The 17571-nt window shown below is 47.1% G+C and overlaps 1 protein-coding gene across 9 annotated transcripts in view; it reads left to right on the top strand.

Annotated features, from left to right (window-relative positions):
- The window catches only part of GPHN (gephyrin), a 1582310-nt gene that overhangs the window by 1441095 nt on the left and 123644 nt on the right, over positions 1-17571 (top strand). For all 9 annotated transcript variants that reach the window (XM_085627214.1, XM_085627212.1, XM_085627211.1 and 6 more), the window contains one exon: positions 15804-15941. In XM_085627214.1, coding sequence (XP_085483340.1) covers positions 15804-15941 — 138 coding nt within the window. The remainder of the gene's footprint in view (positions 1-15803; positions 15942-17571) is intronic.

Raw genomic sequence — 17571 nt, 5'->3', positions numbered from 1 at the left:
GCAGTTTGTAGATCAAATCAGTGGCCAAAGTAAAGCTATTCCTCAGCCGTTTCTCTTTCTTCGGTACTCCTAATGACTTCCATTTCGGAAGCATTTCTGAAGCACTGATAACTAAGAATGGCAGCAAGGCACAGCTTACTGCACCACCCAGTATAGTCACTCCTAAGTCACAAACGTTAAAACTGCCCACCTCAAATGACCAGCTGCCACATGATCATAAATCAAATGAAAATATAACAACAAATTGAGGCAATATAATCGCAAAAAAGTCCTGAATACAATAGTTTCAATCCACAGTTCCAAATGTGAACCGGAAATTCTTTATTTCAATTTCTTCTATTTCATGTAAACACAGCCAATGCGTTTCGCCCTAGAACTAGGGCTTCTTCAGGTCACTATAAAGTAGTATCAGTAAATGCTGTTCACTGTAGCAACGCCAAATGTCGGCCACAATTCTTCAGTTCCTCTTAATATTTCGAACTCGGTCATCCTTCCAAAACAGTAGATGTTTAAATAGGATAATTATATCTTGGTTTTGCACCTTAATTATCAGGCATACAGTAGAGACGGGCCAGCTTAAGTGAAGGAACAGCCATAGTTCAAAAGTTCATTTTCAAGTATCTTTGCAAGCTAACGTCATGTCCTACTGTTCGTCCTGCTCCTCCCGCATCTCCATTTGGAACTGTGGATTGAAACTATTTTAATCTGGACTTTTTTGTGAATATATTGTATCTCACTTTGTTGTTATATTTGCATTTCTGAAGCATGTTAATGTAGGCAACAGCCAGGGCAGTGGAGATGCACCTTTTCCAGATAGGGTCTGGAAAGGGGGATGTCATCATTTCCCAAATGTCTGATTTACAATTGGCTTTTCATATCAAATCACTTTGAAATCCCCATGCAGGATTGTGTAGATCTGTCCTCGCTAAGCACTCGAGAACCAGTAGTTTGACTGGAAATCTCAACAAACAAGAGCTCTAGTCCAAGCATTTTTCTGAAGGTCACTTAAAGGGTGAACAGTGAGTTTCTAGCGTAACATTGAGTGTGCGTAATAAGGGGAAAGACAAAGCTCATCTTTGAAAAAATAGGTTCAGTTATGAGGATATTCAAGTCTTTCAAGTTCAGAAAAAGAATGGATTGAAAAGTATATAAAATGCAAATGCATATACATTCTAGAACTCCTCTAATAAGCACAGCTCATTAATACATTAGTTGACTTCTGATGCTGCTGTTTTCGCCATATTGAACCTAAGTTTTGGTATTAAGAACTGAGTGGTGAAACCTGGGTTGTGAGAGCCCTCATTTAGATATATTCAGTGAGGTAGGCAATCACAAATTTTCTGGCTGAACTTTCTCTGCTGGGACATTTAAGGAGGTCCTAGATAACGGAAACCTGGTTTAACTCACAATAGTTTATGGTTCACTAATTCTTTCAGAGGTCTATATTTTCAACCCCTGGGCACCTGTAGAGGTATTCGAGCTTGTAAGAGCCTGGATGCAATTCCTCCTACTAGAATTGTTCCAGAATAGCTCAAATGGTTAGCCATGTGTCTCAAGACCTGCAAACTTTAACTATGAGTGGAGATTACTACAAATGCTGAACTTAACGTGACCACAGTTTTCCTTCTGCGCTACAGCACTCGCACAGAGTTGAGAGTAGCTGTCCAGTCTGGTAGCATAGCACCTAAATGTGGATTCCTAAGTGGAGCCTCATGAATGGCAAGTAAATCAAGTCTCTCAGCTAAGTTCACTTCAGTACTAGGGTTTCTTTACGTATTCAAGTGATGGTGTTTTTTGGAATGCTCTCAATGTTTGAAGGCAATAATATATTGTATTATTGCATTTAGATAGAGGATGTTAGGCACTTTCAGAAAAGGATTACCTGTCCATCCCACATCAGCATCCAGGCTTCCCTCCTCATCTCATGGCCGGAGAAAGTCTGCATCACCCCTCTGAATACACAATGGTGGCCCTGCTTAGCATTTGCGGGAGGACTGGATCCTATGAAAGGAGTTGAAGAAGGCAAAGAGGTCGCAACCCCCAAGAAGTTCACTCAATGCCTCTTTCCTGCAGTGCTTGCTCCTAATGAGCGAAGAAGAATTCAGGATTTTGCACAAGGAAGAAAGCAAGGCTGTCACTTCTGTACATCATCACTTTTACTGTTTGGCTTTGTTGTTTGGTTTTGTGATCCGTTTGTTTAAATTAGGTTTTGGTTGACTCCTATTTTTTTTTTGTTCTGCATTACTGGGTAAAAACAGGATGAGTGTAGCAGCTTAATCATGCAAGCTCATCTCTATGAGCACATACTGAAGGCAGAACTTGAGTGCGAAGACCACATTCTTCTGGCTATGAGAGCATGATTATTGTAAAGTCCCTACAGATGCATGTGCAGCGCCCTTCCACGATCTGGACAGCCTCCCTCAACTTGTAATAAAGTCACCATTCCACCTGGCCCAGATTTTGGATCGCAGCACAGAGTCTTGGAGCCTCTTTTTCATTCACATAAATCTCAGCATCACTGCCAAGACTGCGTAGTGCATGTGAAAGATGCATTTCTCTTGAATATTGATGTTTCAGGAACAGAGGAATGGCTTGATGCCTAGTCAGAACTTGTGTCCTGGAGAAGACGCAGATATTGATGCAGAGCTCATTCCTATAGGTGCTGTATGTTCCTCATAGGTCTAGATTTGGAGTGAAATTCATCCAAGAGGAGTCTGTCCTTTTATTAACCTAAGGTTCATTCGGAAATGCAACTCACTCTGGACATGGTGACTGTAAGAATTTCTCTTTGAAGAGTAAGGCAGGGGAGTGCCTAGAGCCTTTAATATGTGCTCTTGCTGAGCCTTTAAAGCACCTGTGCTGTGCATGCTCTCCAAATGTCAAATGTGCCTTAAAGTATCAATTGCTGGCCCTTTAGTAGCATGGGCCAGCCTTAGTACTTACTCGTAGGAAGGTGTAAGGATAAATACATCAAACAGTAGTTCACTAGTATTAAGAAGTAAGGCCTAACGCAAGTCCATAAAAAATAATTATTTATTAGCTAAATCCTAGGTAAAAGGCAGGGTCAGTAAAATGGAGACAACTGAGTACACCCTGTTAATAACATCACAGGAAGCTGGAATCCATTTGTGAGCGTGTGCTCAAGACTTTGTGAAAGAGATCCTGGTGATTGCATCAGCACTAAACATGTGAGGAGGACGCTCAACAGTAGGATTTAAATAAATTGGCAACTAGCAAAAGAGTTGTAAAAGGAATACCCACAATGCTGGAGAATTCATGAATATGGCATGGTCTTTATTAGAAATATAGTTACTCTACAGGGAAGATTCCAATGGTAAACAAGAATTTGGAGAACCTCTTTGAAGCAGGTCAGAGTAGATAATTTGCACGTGCAGAACGCTTTGAACATCTTATTTTTAATGCAGAAGAGAACCTGAATTGAGAAATACGGGTATACGCTAGACTATGTATGCACAAAAACACATACTATTTAAAAGATTTACGTATTTGGGACTGCTTGGATTTGTAATAGAAAAGCCATGCTTAATGTAGTTCTGTGTATGGTTCTCTTGTTTGGGTTTGCCAGGTGTTTTTCATTTAAGAGCTCACTCCTTTTTGTTTGGAGGATGAAACGCAAACATATGTCCCTCTTACCTGCATGTTTCCCTGACCCCAACACGTTTGGACCTCCCTGTAATCTAAAATAACCACAGGGAGAGAAGATCGCCATTGGTAGTCATCGTGAGTATGTTGTATGGGGTCTGATTGTTTCTGCAGTGCATTGAAGAACTTGGATGCTGGTAGACTTGTCATGTCATGGGTGGTTATTGTGCCATGGGACCATTAAAGAGGCACTCACCGCTTGAGTTACCCAGGGGGGCTCAGTTCTCCAGTAAGAAATCCAAATCACTGCAGGGCTGCGTGACTTAATATTTGGGGCCTGTGGTGAACAGAGAAGTTGGGGACTGCAGATGATACTGATGCACAGCGAAGACCAGCTTATGTACTCTGGCTTTTTACTGGCTGTGTGCAGGATTTATACAAATGCTAAATCTTAATATTTTGAACTTTATAGCTAATCTCTCTTCCATTGAAGGCGGGGTGAACTAGCTGCAACAATCCCAAAAGATCCCAAACTTACTTGCCTTTTTTTAGGCACAGCTGAGTGGAGTCTTTAAAAAGTAGCAGACCTCTCCAGGACGAGTTCCCACCAGCTGTATCCAAGGCTCTTAAATCCTTCTCAGCCCAAATTTACCAACATTTAACTTTCTGGGGCAAGAAAGCTCCGTAACAGTTACAGTACAAGACCCAACTGGGAAAAGTCACTCGGCGCTTCTGATGGCCTTGTGTCACGCTTTGGGCGTGGAGAGATACCTTTTGCTTTATAAGGCTGATTTGACTTGGGTTTTCTTCTTCATTGCGATGACTCTGGAAAGCGCTAGTGCACATTGACTGAATTTCTTTCTCCGAAACAAGACTTTGTTTGGCACACCCTATTCAAACTGAATAACCTTTTTATCAAGATCCCTCTAAAAAAGAGACACTTATTTTTCACAATAATACTTCTTCCCAAAACCTTGCATTGATTTACATAGAAGCCGTTGTTAACAGCTTGTTTTTTTTTTTACTTTCACTCACGATTAACCCCATATTACTTAACTTTTTTTGTTTTTTTCTACCGAATACATTGTTTTTACTTTTGTGAACTGGATTTGTGCCATATATATATATATATATATTCTTTATCTTTATTGCTTTTTGACGTTTTGCTACTTGGGCCCACTCACAAACATTTCTTGGAGAGAGTATTGGACTTAGATCAAACTACTAAAGAGATGGGCATGAATACTTCTAAGTCATCTTTTGTTTTTTGCTACAGTGCCCTACTGAATAGTTTATTGTCTGAGTTTAATCATGACACAGAAAAGGTTTTTGACCCCTCTCCCCCTGCCTGTCAGAAGGCAAAAAAAGAATCATTCAGAAATCCCTTCTTAAGATTTAAATCTGCATAAAGCTCTGCAGTGCAGTGCTACCTAAGCTTGCTACATTGTCCCACAGCACATCCATCCAGTGTCTGGTTCAAAGTCCTGACCTTTGACCCACCAGATACTAGATCCATGACCTCAAACTAAGCAGATGGCTTTGATCCAGTCTGGATTCCATTCCCAGACAAAAAACACAGTCCTTGGACACTCAAGGAAACTGGCGCGCCCTATTCCTGATCCAAGTGATGCATCACCCATCCATCATTAGTTTGAAGCTCCGTCTTTCATGGATCACCCCTAGAACCATCACACAAAGTTAATGGACTGTAAAGAGTTGTAAAGTGCCCACAAGGCGACATGTTCACTGTAATAAACAACATAGTGAATAACATAAGGGATGTTGGCACAAGCTACATCTTCAAAGGCCAAACTCCGTGCTCATTAGTAAATGAAGGCAAATCTGTGGGCATCTCTGCAGTTGTTGGACAACCTCGAGTCGAGACATCCCTTCTCATGATGGCCCGTGATCTATTGGCATGTCTGTCTTCTGTTCCTAATAATCCGAAGTTTAAACACTCTATTCTGCAGGTTTGCAGAAACGTGTGGTGTTACTACAGCTGCAGTGTGTACTGCTGGAGGCATCGCCCGTGCTACAACATCAGGACAAGGAATGATTGAATACACCCTGTCACAACGTGGCGGCTTCTTTCATGGCGACTGCTGTAAAAATGTAAACACATTCAATTTTCAATTCATACATAATGAGCATTAATATTGACCAAATGTATTTTTGGATACACTACCAGCTTTGCAATGATGCTTAAAAGCAAAGAAACTTCTGCACTCCATTTTCAAATCTCCACCTTCTCGTTTTCACTGAATACATCATTAAATTTTCTTCCTCCGAAAGAAGACGCAAATGTTCCAAGGGTACCTTCATTATTTATCACTATAAATTGGTCGATACGAAACCTGATGATTTTGCTTTAGAATCATGTTAGCTTACAGAATGGATCTACCTATCATTTTGTTACTTAGCTCCTTGCTTGCCATTACTTAGCCCAGGAAGCCCTATTTTGTGGCCTATAGCTTATTAGTGTATTAACTAAATCTACCTTTGCCTACTTTGACTAGTGGACACTCCCCTTACAGATCACCACTCAGACATGCTGCATGAATTGAGCCAGGCGATGCAAAAATAAAAATACTCACTTACTTTCTTGTGGACGTAATTTGTTTTACCCTGTTGCACCCAATCTCCTAACTGTCTTGTTACAACTTTCCAGCACATCAAGGCTCAAATCAAATCAGGTGTTTGTTAAGCGCAACTACTCACCCGTAAGGGTCTCAAGGCGCTGGGGGGGAAAGTTGGGGGTGGGGGGTTCGCAGGTTCCAGCCCATCAAGGAGGGGGTCTGTCGAAGAGCCAGGTTTTGAGGTTTCTTGCTAAGATGGGGAGCGATGTTATCTGTCTAAGGTGGAGCGGAAGGTCGTTCCAGGCTCTGGCCATGCGGAAGGAGAAGGAGCGGCCTCCCAATCTGGTCTTTCTGGTACGGGGGACCACGGCGTAGGTGCGCTGGGCTGATCGTAGGGTCCTTTGCGGTGCGTGGAATTTGAGTTGGCTATTCAGGTATGCTGGTCCGGTGTTGTGTAGGGCCTTGTGAGCGTGGGTTAGCATCTTGAAGGTGACTCTAGCTTCGATGGGGAGCCAGTGGAGTGTGCGCAGGTGCTGGGAGATGTGGCAGTGTCTTGGCAGGTTGAGGACCAGACTTGCAGCTGCGTTTTGGATGTTCTGTAGCTTGCGGATGAGGTTTTTGTTTATTCCGGCATAGAGTCAATCAATGCATTTAATCAATCAATACATTTATAGAGCGCGCTACTCACCCGTGAGGGTCTCAAGGCGCTGAAGGGAGGGGGGTGCTGTTACTGCTCGAATAGCCAGGTCTTGAGATGCTTCCTGAAGGTGAGATGGTCCTGGGTCAGTCGTAGGTGTGCGGGGAAGGAGTTCCATGTCTTGGCGGCCAGGTAGGAGAACGATCTTCCTCCGGTTGTGGTTCTGCGGATCTGTGGGATGATGGCGAGGGCGAGGCTGGCAGAGCGGAGCTGGCGGTGGGAGTGTAGAACGAGAGGCGGTTGTTGAGGTATTCGGGGCCCGTATCGTGGAGCGCTTTGTGTGCGTGGGTGAGGAGCCTGAAAGTGATCCTCTTGTTGACGTGGAGCCAGTGCAGGTTTCTCAGGTGGGGTGTTATGTGGCAGCGGCGAGGGATGTCGAGGATGAGTCGTGCAGAGGCGTTCTGTATGCGCTGAAGTCGCTTCTGAAGTTTGGCTGTGGTTCCTGCGTACAGGGCGTTCCCGTAGTCCAGTCGGCTGGTGACGAGGGCCTGGGTGACTGTCTTTCTGGTTTCGGTGGGGATCCACCGGAAAATCTTTCGGAGCATGCGCAGGGTGTTAAAGCATGAAGATGAGATGGTGTCGACTTGTTTGGTCATCGTGAGGGAGGAGTCCAGGATGAATCCCAGGTTGCGAGCGTGGTCCGTGGGTGTCGGTACGGTGCCCAGCACCGTGGGCCACCAGGAGTCGTCCCAGGCGGATGGGAATTGTCCGAGGATGAGGACCTCCGACTTGTCTGAGTTGAGTTTCAGACGGCTGAGCTTCATCCATTCCGCGATGTCTCTCATTCCTTCCTGGAGGTTGGTTTTGGTGGTGGCTCGGTCTTTGGTGAGGGAGAGTATCAGCTGGGTGTCGTCGGTTGTGATTGCGAGCGATGGCGGCGAGGGGGCTCATGTAGATATTGAAGAGGGTTGGGCTGAGCGAGGAGCCTTGGGGTACGCCGCAGATGATCTTGGTGGCAGTGGAGCGGAAGGGAGGGAGGCGGATTCTGGGTTCTGTCGGAGAGGAACGAAGTGATCTAGTCCAGGGCTTTTCCTTGGATCCCAGTGTTGTGGAGGCGGGTTATTAGGGTGCGGTGGCAGACGGTATCGAAGGCGGCCGAGAGGTCTAGGAGGATGAGAGCGGTTGTATCCCCGTTGTCCATCAGGGTCCTGATGTCGTCGGTGGCTGCGATGAGGGCGGTCTCGGTGCTATGGTTGGCTCGGAATCCGGACTGGGATGGGTCGAGCGAGTTGTTTGCTTAGAGGAATGCAGTCAGTTGTTTGTTGACGGTCTTCTCGATGACTTTAGCCGGGAAGGGAAGGAGAGAGATGGGGCGAAAGTTCTTGAGGTCTTTTGGGTCGGCTGAGGGTTTCTTCAGTGGGGCATTGATCTCTGCGTTCTTCCAGCTTTCTGGGAAGGTGGCTGACGCGAAGGAGTTGTTTATGATGTTCCAGAGGTGGAGTGCGATGATGGCGTCGGCTTTGTTGAAGATGTGGTGAGGGCATGGGTCAGAGGGAGAGCCGGAGTGGATGGTGTTCATGACGTGGGTGGTGTCTTCAGTGCTGACCGGGGGTCCAGGCACTGAGGGTGGTGGGTGTGATTGTTGGTTCGGTGACTGGAGGCGGGGTTTGGGTGCTGAAGCTGTCGTGTATGTCTGCGATCTTGCGGTAGAAGAACGTGGCGAGGGAGTTGCAGAGGTCTTGCGACGGTGCAATGTCATTGTTGCTGGGGTTGGAGAGTTCATTTACGATGTTGAAGAGTTCCTTGTTGTTGTGGGTGTTGTTGTCCAGCCGGTCTTTGAATGATGTCCTTTTGGTGGTGCGGATCAGCTGGTGGTGTTCGCGAGTGGCGTTCTTGAGGGCTGTCATGTTTTCTGTTGTCAGTTCGTGGCGCCAGGTTTTTTCGAGGGTTCGGCAGGATTTCTTTGAGGCTTTGAGGGCGTCAGTGAACCACGTGGTTTTCCTGTTGCTGGTCTTGCCTGGGGGGTTCTTGAGAGGAGCGAGGTCGTCGGTGCAGTTGGTGATCCATTGTACGAGGTTCTGGGCTGCGTTGTTGGTGTCAAGGGTGTCGACTGGAGGGTTCTGACTCAGCGATGTGGTTAGCTGGTATGTGGTGACTTTGCTCCAGCATCTGCGGGGGATCTGTTGCGTGTGGTGGTGGGATGTAGTCTTCTTGAAAGTGAAGTGGATGCAGCTGTGGTCTGTCCAGTGTAGTCCGGTGGTGTGGCTGAAGGAGACGTGGTTGCTTGCGGAGAAGATGGGGTCGAGCGTGTGGCCGGCGTAGTGGGTGGGGGTGTTCACCAGTTGCTTGAGTCCGAGGTTGGCGAGCAGGGTGGTGGTGTTGCTGTCGTTGTTGTTTTCCAGGTGGAAGTTCAGGTCCCCTAGGAGGATGTATTCGCGTGATGCTAGGGCGTGCGGGCTGATGAAGTCGGCGAAGGTTTCGCTGAATTGTGTGAGCGGGCCCGGGGGTCTGTAGATGAGGGTTCCTCTGAGTGTGGTCTTGGGGTTGGTGTGGATCTGGAAGTGTAGGTGTTCGGGGGCGGAGATTGTGTCTTCGGCGTTGGTTGTGACGCTGATGGTGTTTCTGTAGATGATGGTGATTCCTCCTCCGTTTTGGTTGACGCGGTCCTTCCGGGTGATTTTGTAGCAGTCCGGGATGGCTATGGCGATGTCGGGGGTGAGGAGGCGTTCATCCAGGTTTCCGTGAGGATGGCGACGTCGGGTGCTGTAGTATCGAGGAGGTCCCAGAGTTCGATGGCGTGTTTGTGGACGGAGCGGGCGTTGAGGAGGATGCACTTGAGGTGGTTGTTGTTGCTTTGTTCGGTGGGCGGGGTGCAGGTTCGGAGGCATGTGAATTTGCAGGTTTGGCAGGCGAAGGGTCCGTGGGTTCGTTTCGGGGTGGTTCGATAGCAGGCGGGTGAGCATCCGGTGTTGAGTGCGTTGAGGGTGGCGGTGTCGTATCTCAGTCGTGTGCCCTGGCTCCTGTGGGGGCCAGGGGTTCTGGCGCGGTCCAGGCGCGGACGGGCGCAGACGGGCTTGCCTTTGGCGCGGCCGCTGTGCGGCCTTCATATGAGGGGCAGTGGGAGGAAGGAGCAGCTGGAAGGCGGGAGCGGGGCGGCGAATGGGAACAGCGGGGGGTGGGGCCGCAGGGACGCAGTGGCGGGAGAGGTGGCTCAGAGGGAAACCGGGGAATAGCGGGGAGAGGACACAGAAGGCAATACGGCGGAAAGGGGGCACAGAAGGCAAAAAGGGGTACAAAAGGGCACAGCAGATGTCAGATGGGGAGTACAATATACGGAAACAAAATCCAAAGGCAACAAGTGAAACCGGGGAAACAGAAGGAAACCGGGAACAAAACGGGAGAAGGACACAGAGGCAATACAGGGGAAGGGGGCACCGAAGGGCACAGCAGATGTCAAGTGGGGAGTACAAAAATACAAAAAACAAAATCCAAGGCAACAAGTGAAAAACGAGGGGCAAGACCAGAGGAGACTCGCGCAACAACAGGCAGCGGCAGGGGCAAGGCGACAGCAGATTGCGGGGGCAGCGTCACAAGAGGACCGTGTGGCGGTTGGGGGGTGACCTACCTGAGGACCGGGTCAAAGGTCACTGCGTTGCCGTAGTAGAGCCTGTTGGTGACCAGGGCATGAGTGACGGTCTTTCTAGGTTCGAGGGGAATCCATTTGAAGGTCTTGCGTAGGATGCGGAGGGTGTGGAAGCAGGAGGACGAAACGGAGTTGATCTGGCGGTCCATTTTGAGCTCTGAGTCCAGGATGATTCCCAGGTTGCGTGCATGGTCCGTGGGGGTGGGCGGGCTTCTGAGGGCGGGCAGCCACCAGGTGTCATTCCAGGCGTCTGGGCCCATGATGAGTACTTCCGTTTTGTTGGTGTTTAGTTGTAGGCAGCTGTTTTTCATCCATTTGGCGACTGCTTCCATGCCTTCTCAAAAGTTGTGTCTGGCGGTGTTGGGTTCGTTGGATAGGGAGAGGAGGAGTTGGGTGTCGTCTGCATATGACACAATGTTGAGTCTGTAGGTTCTGACGATGGAGGCAAGCGGAGCCATGTAGACGTTGAAGAGTGTAGGGCTGAGGGAGGACCCCTGGGGGACTCCGCAGGTGGTAGGTGTAGGGTCCGAGAAGAAAGGGGGTAGTCTGACCTGCTGCGTTCTGCCGGAGAGGAAGGAGCCGATCCAGTCGAGGGCCTTGTCTTGGATTCCTGCGTCGTGGAGTCTGCGTATTAGGGTGCGGTGAGAGACTGTGTCAAACGCCGCTGAGAGGTCGAGGAGGATGAGGGATGCTTTTTCTCCTTTGTCCAGTATAATACGGATGTCGTCTGTTGCGGCGAGGAGGGCGGTTTCCGTACTGTGGTTTTTTCTGAAGCCGGATTGGGAGGAGTCAAGGATTTTGTGCTCTTCGATGAATGTGGCGATTTGGCTGTTGATGGCTTTCTCGATGACTTTTGCTGGTAACGGGAGGAGGGAGATGGGTTTGTAGTTTTTGAGGTCGGCGGGGTCCGCCAAGGGTTTCTTCAGGAGGAGGTTGATCTCAGCGTGTTTCCAGTCAGGGAACGAGGCGGTTGCCAGGGAGCGGTTGATGGTGTGGCAGAGCATGGGTGCTATGGTGTCGGCGGCTCTGTTGAAAATGTGGTGGGGGGCAGGGGTCTGTGGGGGCCCCGGAGTGGATTGACTTCGTCGTCTTCAGTTTGTCTTCGGTGGTGAGGGCTGTCCAGTTGTTGATCGCTGGCTTCAGGGGTGTCGGGGGTGGTTGGTGAGCGTTCAGTGTGATGGTTGTCTTCGTCGAAGTTCTCGTAGATGCTCTTGATTTTGTGGTGGAAAAAGGTGCTGAGTTTGTCGGATATCGGTGGACTCGCTGGTGGGTTGGGCGAACTCCTTGATGATGTTGAAGAGTTATTTGCTGTTGTGTGCATGAGTGGCGATTCTGTCTTCAATCGCTTTTTTCCTCGTTTTTTCTGATGAGTTGGTGGCGGCTCTGAAGTTGTGGGCTTCTGTGGATTTGGTGTTCCTCCAGGCCTTTTCGAGGCGGCGGCAATTGCGTCTGGACTCTCGAAGTTCGGTGGTGAAGCATCTAGCTTTCTTGGCGTTGGTGTTGTTGTTTTTCTTGAGGGGGGCTATGGTGTTGGCGCTGTCAGAGATCCATCTGTGCATGGTTCGGGCTGCAGTGTTGGCGTCGTCGTTTTCCGCGATGGTTGGGGTGAAGTTGCTGAGTGATGAGGGTAGCTGGTCGTCGGTGATTCTGGTCCAGTTGCATCGTGGGGGCAGGTGCTGGTGTCTGTGGATGGGGGGTGTTCTGAAGGTGAAGTGGACGCATCGATCATCAGTCCATGGAAGTTTGGTGGTGTGGCTGAAGGTGATGGAGTTAACTGTTGTGAAGAGGGGGTCGAGGGTGTATCCTACTGAGTGCGTGGGTTCTGTCACAATCTGGCAGAGTCCAATGTTGTGGAGGTTGTCCAGGAGGGATGTCGTGCTGGGGTCCAGTTGGTTGTCGAGGTGGAAGTTGAGGTCTCCCAGTAGGGTGTAGTTGATGGACACGATGGCTTGCGGCGAGATGATGTCCGTGATGGAGTTGGCGAAAAGTCCGCGTGGTCTAGCGGGTTGGTAGATGAGGGTTCCTCGGAGGGTGGAGGTAGGCTGCATCAAGAAGGGGGACCCAGAGATGCATTAAAGAAAGTTGCACAAATGAAATGGGTTCTTTTATTTTCCTTAATTGAAATGTAAAATAATGTCACTTTCATAAGAATGTTTCCCTCCAACACACCACTTCTGCCTTGCAGCTCTCCTGCAGACCTGCTTCTTAAAGAGATGTAATGTGTAGCCAGGTATCAGCATTTGTTTCAGTGTGCTTTGCCATCCTGATTAGATCTTCAAAATGTATTTGTTTGACCTGGCATCCTTGGTGTGGTTTTCCCCCTTAACTAGGCTGTGTCCCGCCTCCACACAAAGTGCTGCATACCCCATAGTTAGTCTGGAGCCAGGGCAGGGAAGGCAGGAAACCTGTGCATTTCAAAGGGAAACCTCTAAAAACTTCTACCTCAAAGGAGGCACCTGGTATAAATGTTGGACCTCAGACACCTCTTGACCTGTGGCGACTCTGCCAGGAAGGACTGCTGTGCTGCTGACAGAACTACCACTCTGCTAGACTGCTTCGCGTCTGGACTACTGCCTTGCTGGACTACTGCCTTGCTTGATTACTACCCTCCTACCTGAGTCAGAGAGATTGTTCTTGCACCGGAACCCAGGACTCCCAGAGTAATACCAAGGGCTAGTCTGCTGACCTCTTATTCAGAGCAGGCTCTCCAGCCACCTGAACCAGCACCCATATCCAACTGGAATCAGCCCATAACCTCCAAGTAGTACCTTTCAGGTTCTGGACCTTTGGTGTGGCCTCAGGGGAGCTGAATTGAGGTTTTTGGGCCCTTTGTGAAACCTAACTGACCCATTGGTGCCAAAACTTTGTCAGTCGCATTGCCCACCAACACAAAGTTCCGTCCACCGGACTCATTGTGCTACAGTAACGACCGCTCGCGGGGAGCACCACCGTGAATATCTGGCTCAACCATTTACAACAACCGGCTCTTCATGCTACAGTGATGAGCGTCCACCACCAGGCCTTCTCTTTGGTCTACATCGAAGACCATCCGCAATGCTTATCTTCTCCTCACTCGCATCCCCCCCCCCCACACCGTGAATGGGACTCTTTGAGACTTTTCAGCAGAACTAACCTGGTCCCTCTATCCGACCTATGCTCCATCGCTCTGTGTATGTCGGTCTGTCTCTGCGTGTGTGTGTGTCCATCCTCTACTGGCGGTCGCCAGTAGGTAGTTATACTTAGGACTTAGTTTCCATAGGAAAAGCTTTTTTTGTTTTCTCAATATCTTTGGCGCCGGTTGACGAATCTTCGCAAAATATATATATATGTTATCAATGTATAAACAGAATACCATTCATATTTCCTTTTCCCACTTAGGAAGTCATCATTTCAATGACATCTGTTTTGTGACTAAAGGCCCTACATGTATGAATACATTTGTGCAATCCATTTCACCTTGTAGCCAAATGGTATTCAATGCCCTATAGTTTAACATTTCTCTCCACCTTTCTTTAAAAGAAGGACCGCATTGACTGTGCAAGTTTCGTGCAATAATTAAATCAGTTCCTCTTAGACACTTGCCTATATAGTTCCATTAGTCTCTGAACTTTCTGCAAATAACAAACATAGATTGGATCTACAGTAAATTCTCAACATCTGGGGCACTTTCCTCTCTCGCCTCCCCATTTTACTGATGAAGCTGCAGTTGTTTGCGTTGCTGTATCATATATTATGTTGCTACTGCGATGGAATGTGTGTCAAAAAGTAAACGGATTGAACACTCCTGGCGATGTACATCAGCTTAGCCTCCTCAAAGAGGTGTCTGCCCATGTTGGAGGATCATCTCTCCTTTCCTTAGAGACTAAAACGTGGCAGTGGAATGATTTAAGATCTGCATAAAATCCTGGCTTTGAATCATAATAGACTTATGCAGAAGACATTTTTTAAATTGTCGTGGAAAACTTTGGTGGTGTCTGGTGCATGTTCCTTTTTCTATCAGTGTATCTAATTCGATTCCCTTTGAAGCGTTTTAAGTTTGTGGACAATCAGGGGATCTGCCTTGTCACCCTCCCCCCCCCTCCCCCCCCCATTTTTCAAGCCATTTCAGTGAGCAAGTTGCTCCAGTGCCCACTATCCATTAAATGAGACTTGTAGGTGTTGTATGAGATTTATTTTATGCTGCACCTCTAATTTTCGAATTTGCAATTCGAGTATGGTTTTACTTTTGGAGCTGGTTCACCCACTTAAGCTGATCATGGCAATTCTCATAAATTAAACTGAGTCGGCTAAGTTCACCTCTCTCCTTGTTATGAATGACAGAACCCAGGATAGACTATTTGACAAGTGTATACTACTCGCTTGCCATAACTGTTAATACCTATGAAATCGAACGTTCTGATATAACTTCCAATATATAACTATTGTCTATAAGAAAAAACAAGATCCATCAAGCCTTGAAAGTCTGAACCGGATGAACACGTGTCGGCTGCCTGGTGTTTATGTTCATATTCTAGTCATCCTGTCTCAGCACTTGAAGCCATGACCATAGCGGAGGATGAGCATAAAGAACGCGTGCATCACTTCCTGGAGACAACATTCACCACCTACTATATTTATTGATCAAGGGTGCTCCAGTGTCGTATTGTGCATATGGATTTGATTGTAAGTCTTCCTGGGAAATACAGTAAAGAGGTGACCGCCATTCCCAATGTTTGTCGTAGCCATACATCATGTAGAACACTTACCTGTCTCCATCCTAACTGCCGAGGAAAAGCAAACTTTTCCTCTGCCCAGTTTTAAGACTAAAGAACCCATGGAAGCATGTTAGGTTTCCTTTTGTAAATGGGAGAAATGTCTCCTTTCATTGGGAGTTCTGGGGTGTCATTGCGGTTCAATCTAGCAGGCTGGTATTGTGCGAACACCCTTTTTAGTGACCTCATCACCTTACTGTTTCCTGTAAGAAGGCAGAGGTGAATCCGCTTCTTTCTTCATTATGTCTCCTGATACGTGAATTATTTCTGAGCAGTGGTTCACCTATTTATGAGGACTTTTTATGAGTGTTATTAAAGTCTGGGTGAGCTTTAGTTTTTTTTGTCAGATTTTATGTAAGCAAATTAAATAAAACCTATTTCTCTTGTAGTTTCTAAAGAGGGTTAAAATAGGGTGGAAGAATGTGTCCGGGTGTGTACGCGGACTACACTCTCTCTCTCTAATCAAAGCTGAGCAGTTTCCTCTGCTGGCCCCTTCTACAGAAGTTGTCTCCTTGGTTGGCAAGAACAGGATTTGGGTTGTCATCAATGTGTAAAAAAAGAAAATTGAAATATTTATCTTTTTTTTTACCCAGGTCACAGTGCCGTTGATATTACCAAGGTGGCACGAAGGCACCGAATGTCTCCCTTCCCATTAACGTCGATGGACAAAGCCTTTATAACCGTTCTAGAGATGACTCAGGTGCTCGGAACAGAAATAATAAATTATCGAGGTATGAGACTGATTTTCCTCTTGCGTACCTTTTCTTGTTATGTGGCATGAGTGTACATGTTGGTATTCATACTGCTTGAACCTAGCTGTAAATCAATGTACAAATGTGAGTAGCGAGTCGCGATGTTATACAGCGAAGAGTGGGAGCCATGGCACTCCTTTACTTGCAGACTCGTAGGACGGGAGAACCCGGGAGGTTCCTGATCAGTGGAAGTTGAGAGGTTCTTAGGAGAAATCCTTTGAGAAATGTAGGCTGTAATAATCAAACCTGAATTGGAGAGGGAATTCTTTTCAGATCTTGTTCATCGACTTTGAAGGGCAAATGAAGTCAGTTATTTTTCTTATTGAGTCCTGACCCACGGGCCTTTATCGTGATTCATGAGATGTTTCCTCAATCTTTTTTTCCAGCTAGACTTCCTTCAATGTACTGAAATTAAGAATTTCATGATTCTCTAAGCTACTGTTCCCTTACTGATGTGCGGCTCTGGGAGCTCGCAGCTTAACTTGGCAAGAGGTGATGTAAGGGCACAGTGTGTGTGGCCAGAGGAAGGGGAGACCAGTGTGAAGAATGCAAAGCTGTACAGTGCAGATCATTGAAATTCCAAATATATTACATCATTACTATTTTATTGACTTATTAAAACATTGTGTTCAAGAAAATATCCATTATAGGCTGACCTCTTTAGTGGGTAAAGTCTCTGGCACTAAATCGAACTTGGCAGGAGCAGAGACTTGGCCCACTTGGAAATGTTACCTTCTCGCTTTACTCTTTGTTGCATATTTGTATCTCTTGGTTATGCCATGGTGTCTCAGACTCACCGCCACAAGGTGTCCTTCCACCTGCTCACTGTGGAACAGGGATTGTTCAAAAATCCGAAACAAAGAACTACACAAGTCCCAGACTGGGGTTTCCTGGCTCTCCTAATTTTGCTGATCGCACCTTCAGCTGTTAGGCTAGAGCTTTGAGAATCATGCAGTAAGGGTTTTCTTAAAGAAACCATTGCTTTAGGTTTGCAAACTCTTCTTGCTATTGATTATTAGGTCTTCGTATATTTCTGTTCCAACCTCTCTTTCTTCGTATCATTGATGCAGATGACTGATATTGCTCTGTAGTAATATTTTAAGCACAAGTACAGTATTGCGCAGCCAGTGGAGGGCGCAAGAAGATGAAGTATGGAGACTGCAATGTCCCAGGACAGACATTATGCATGATCTTGGCCACTTTAAATCCCTCAGATGTGGGCGGTGGCCTTTGCACTTGGTCTTTTGAATCTTTAAAAGGGTGTCAACAGTGAGTGGAGTTCAGTCCGTTTATAAGATGGCTCTTCAATGTGCATTCCGTTCACTTGTGATCCTCTCAAAAGAAAATTGTAAATATGAATAATGTTTACTGTAAATGAGCCATTCTTGCCCAGTCTGATAACGTGCGACCATTCATGAGGAGACCTTTTGGCTCCAGTGGCCACCAGAGAGGGACCGGCCATGCATGGTGCTATCAGTCAGGCCTCCTTTGCTTTCAGTTAGGAAGAGTGATCAAGTCAAGAGCCAGACTCACCTGCTCTGGTAGAACAATGTCTGCAAATTGGGGAGGAGTTCTGCAATTGGTAGAAGTTCAGTTCCATGGTAAGGTT

Source organism: Triturus cristatus, chromosome 9 (genome assembly GCF_964204655.1).
Source record: "Triturus cristatus chromosome 9, aTriCri1.1, whole genome shotgun sequence".
In the NCBI taxonomy this organism is placed as follows: domain Eukaryota; kingdom Metazoa; phylum Chordata; class Amphibia; order Caudata; family Salamandridae; genus Triturus; species Triturus cristatus.
Note: the sequence above shows the minus strand (reverse complement) of the source record. Positions and strands in the feature narration are given on the sequence as shown.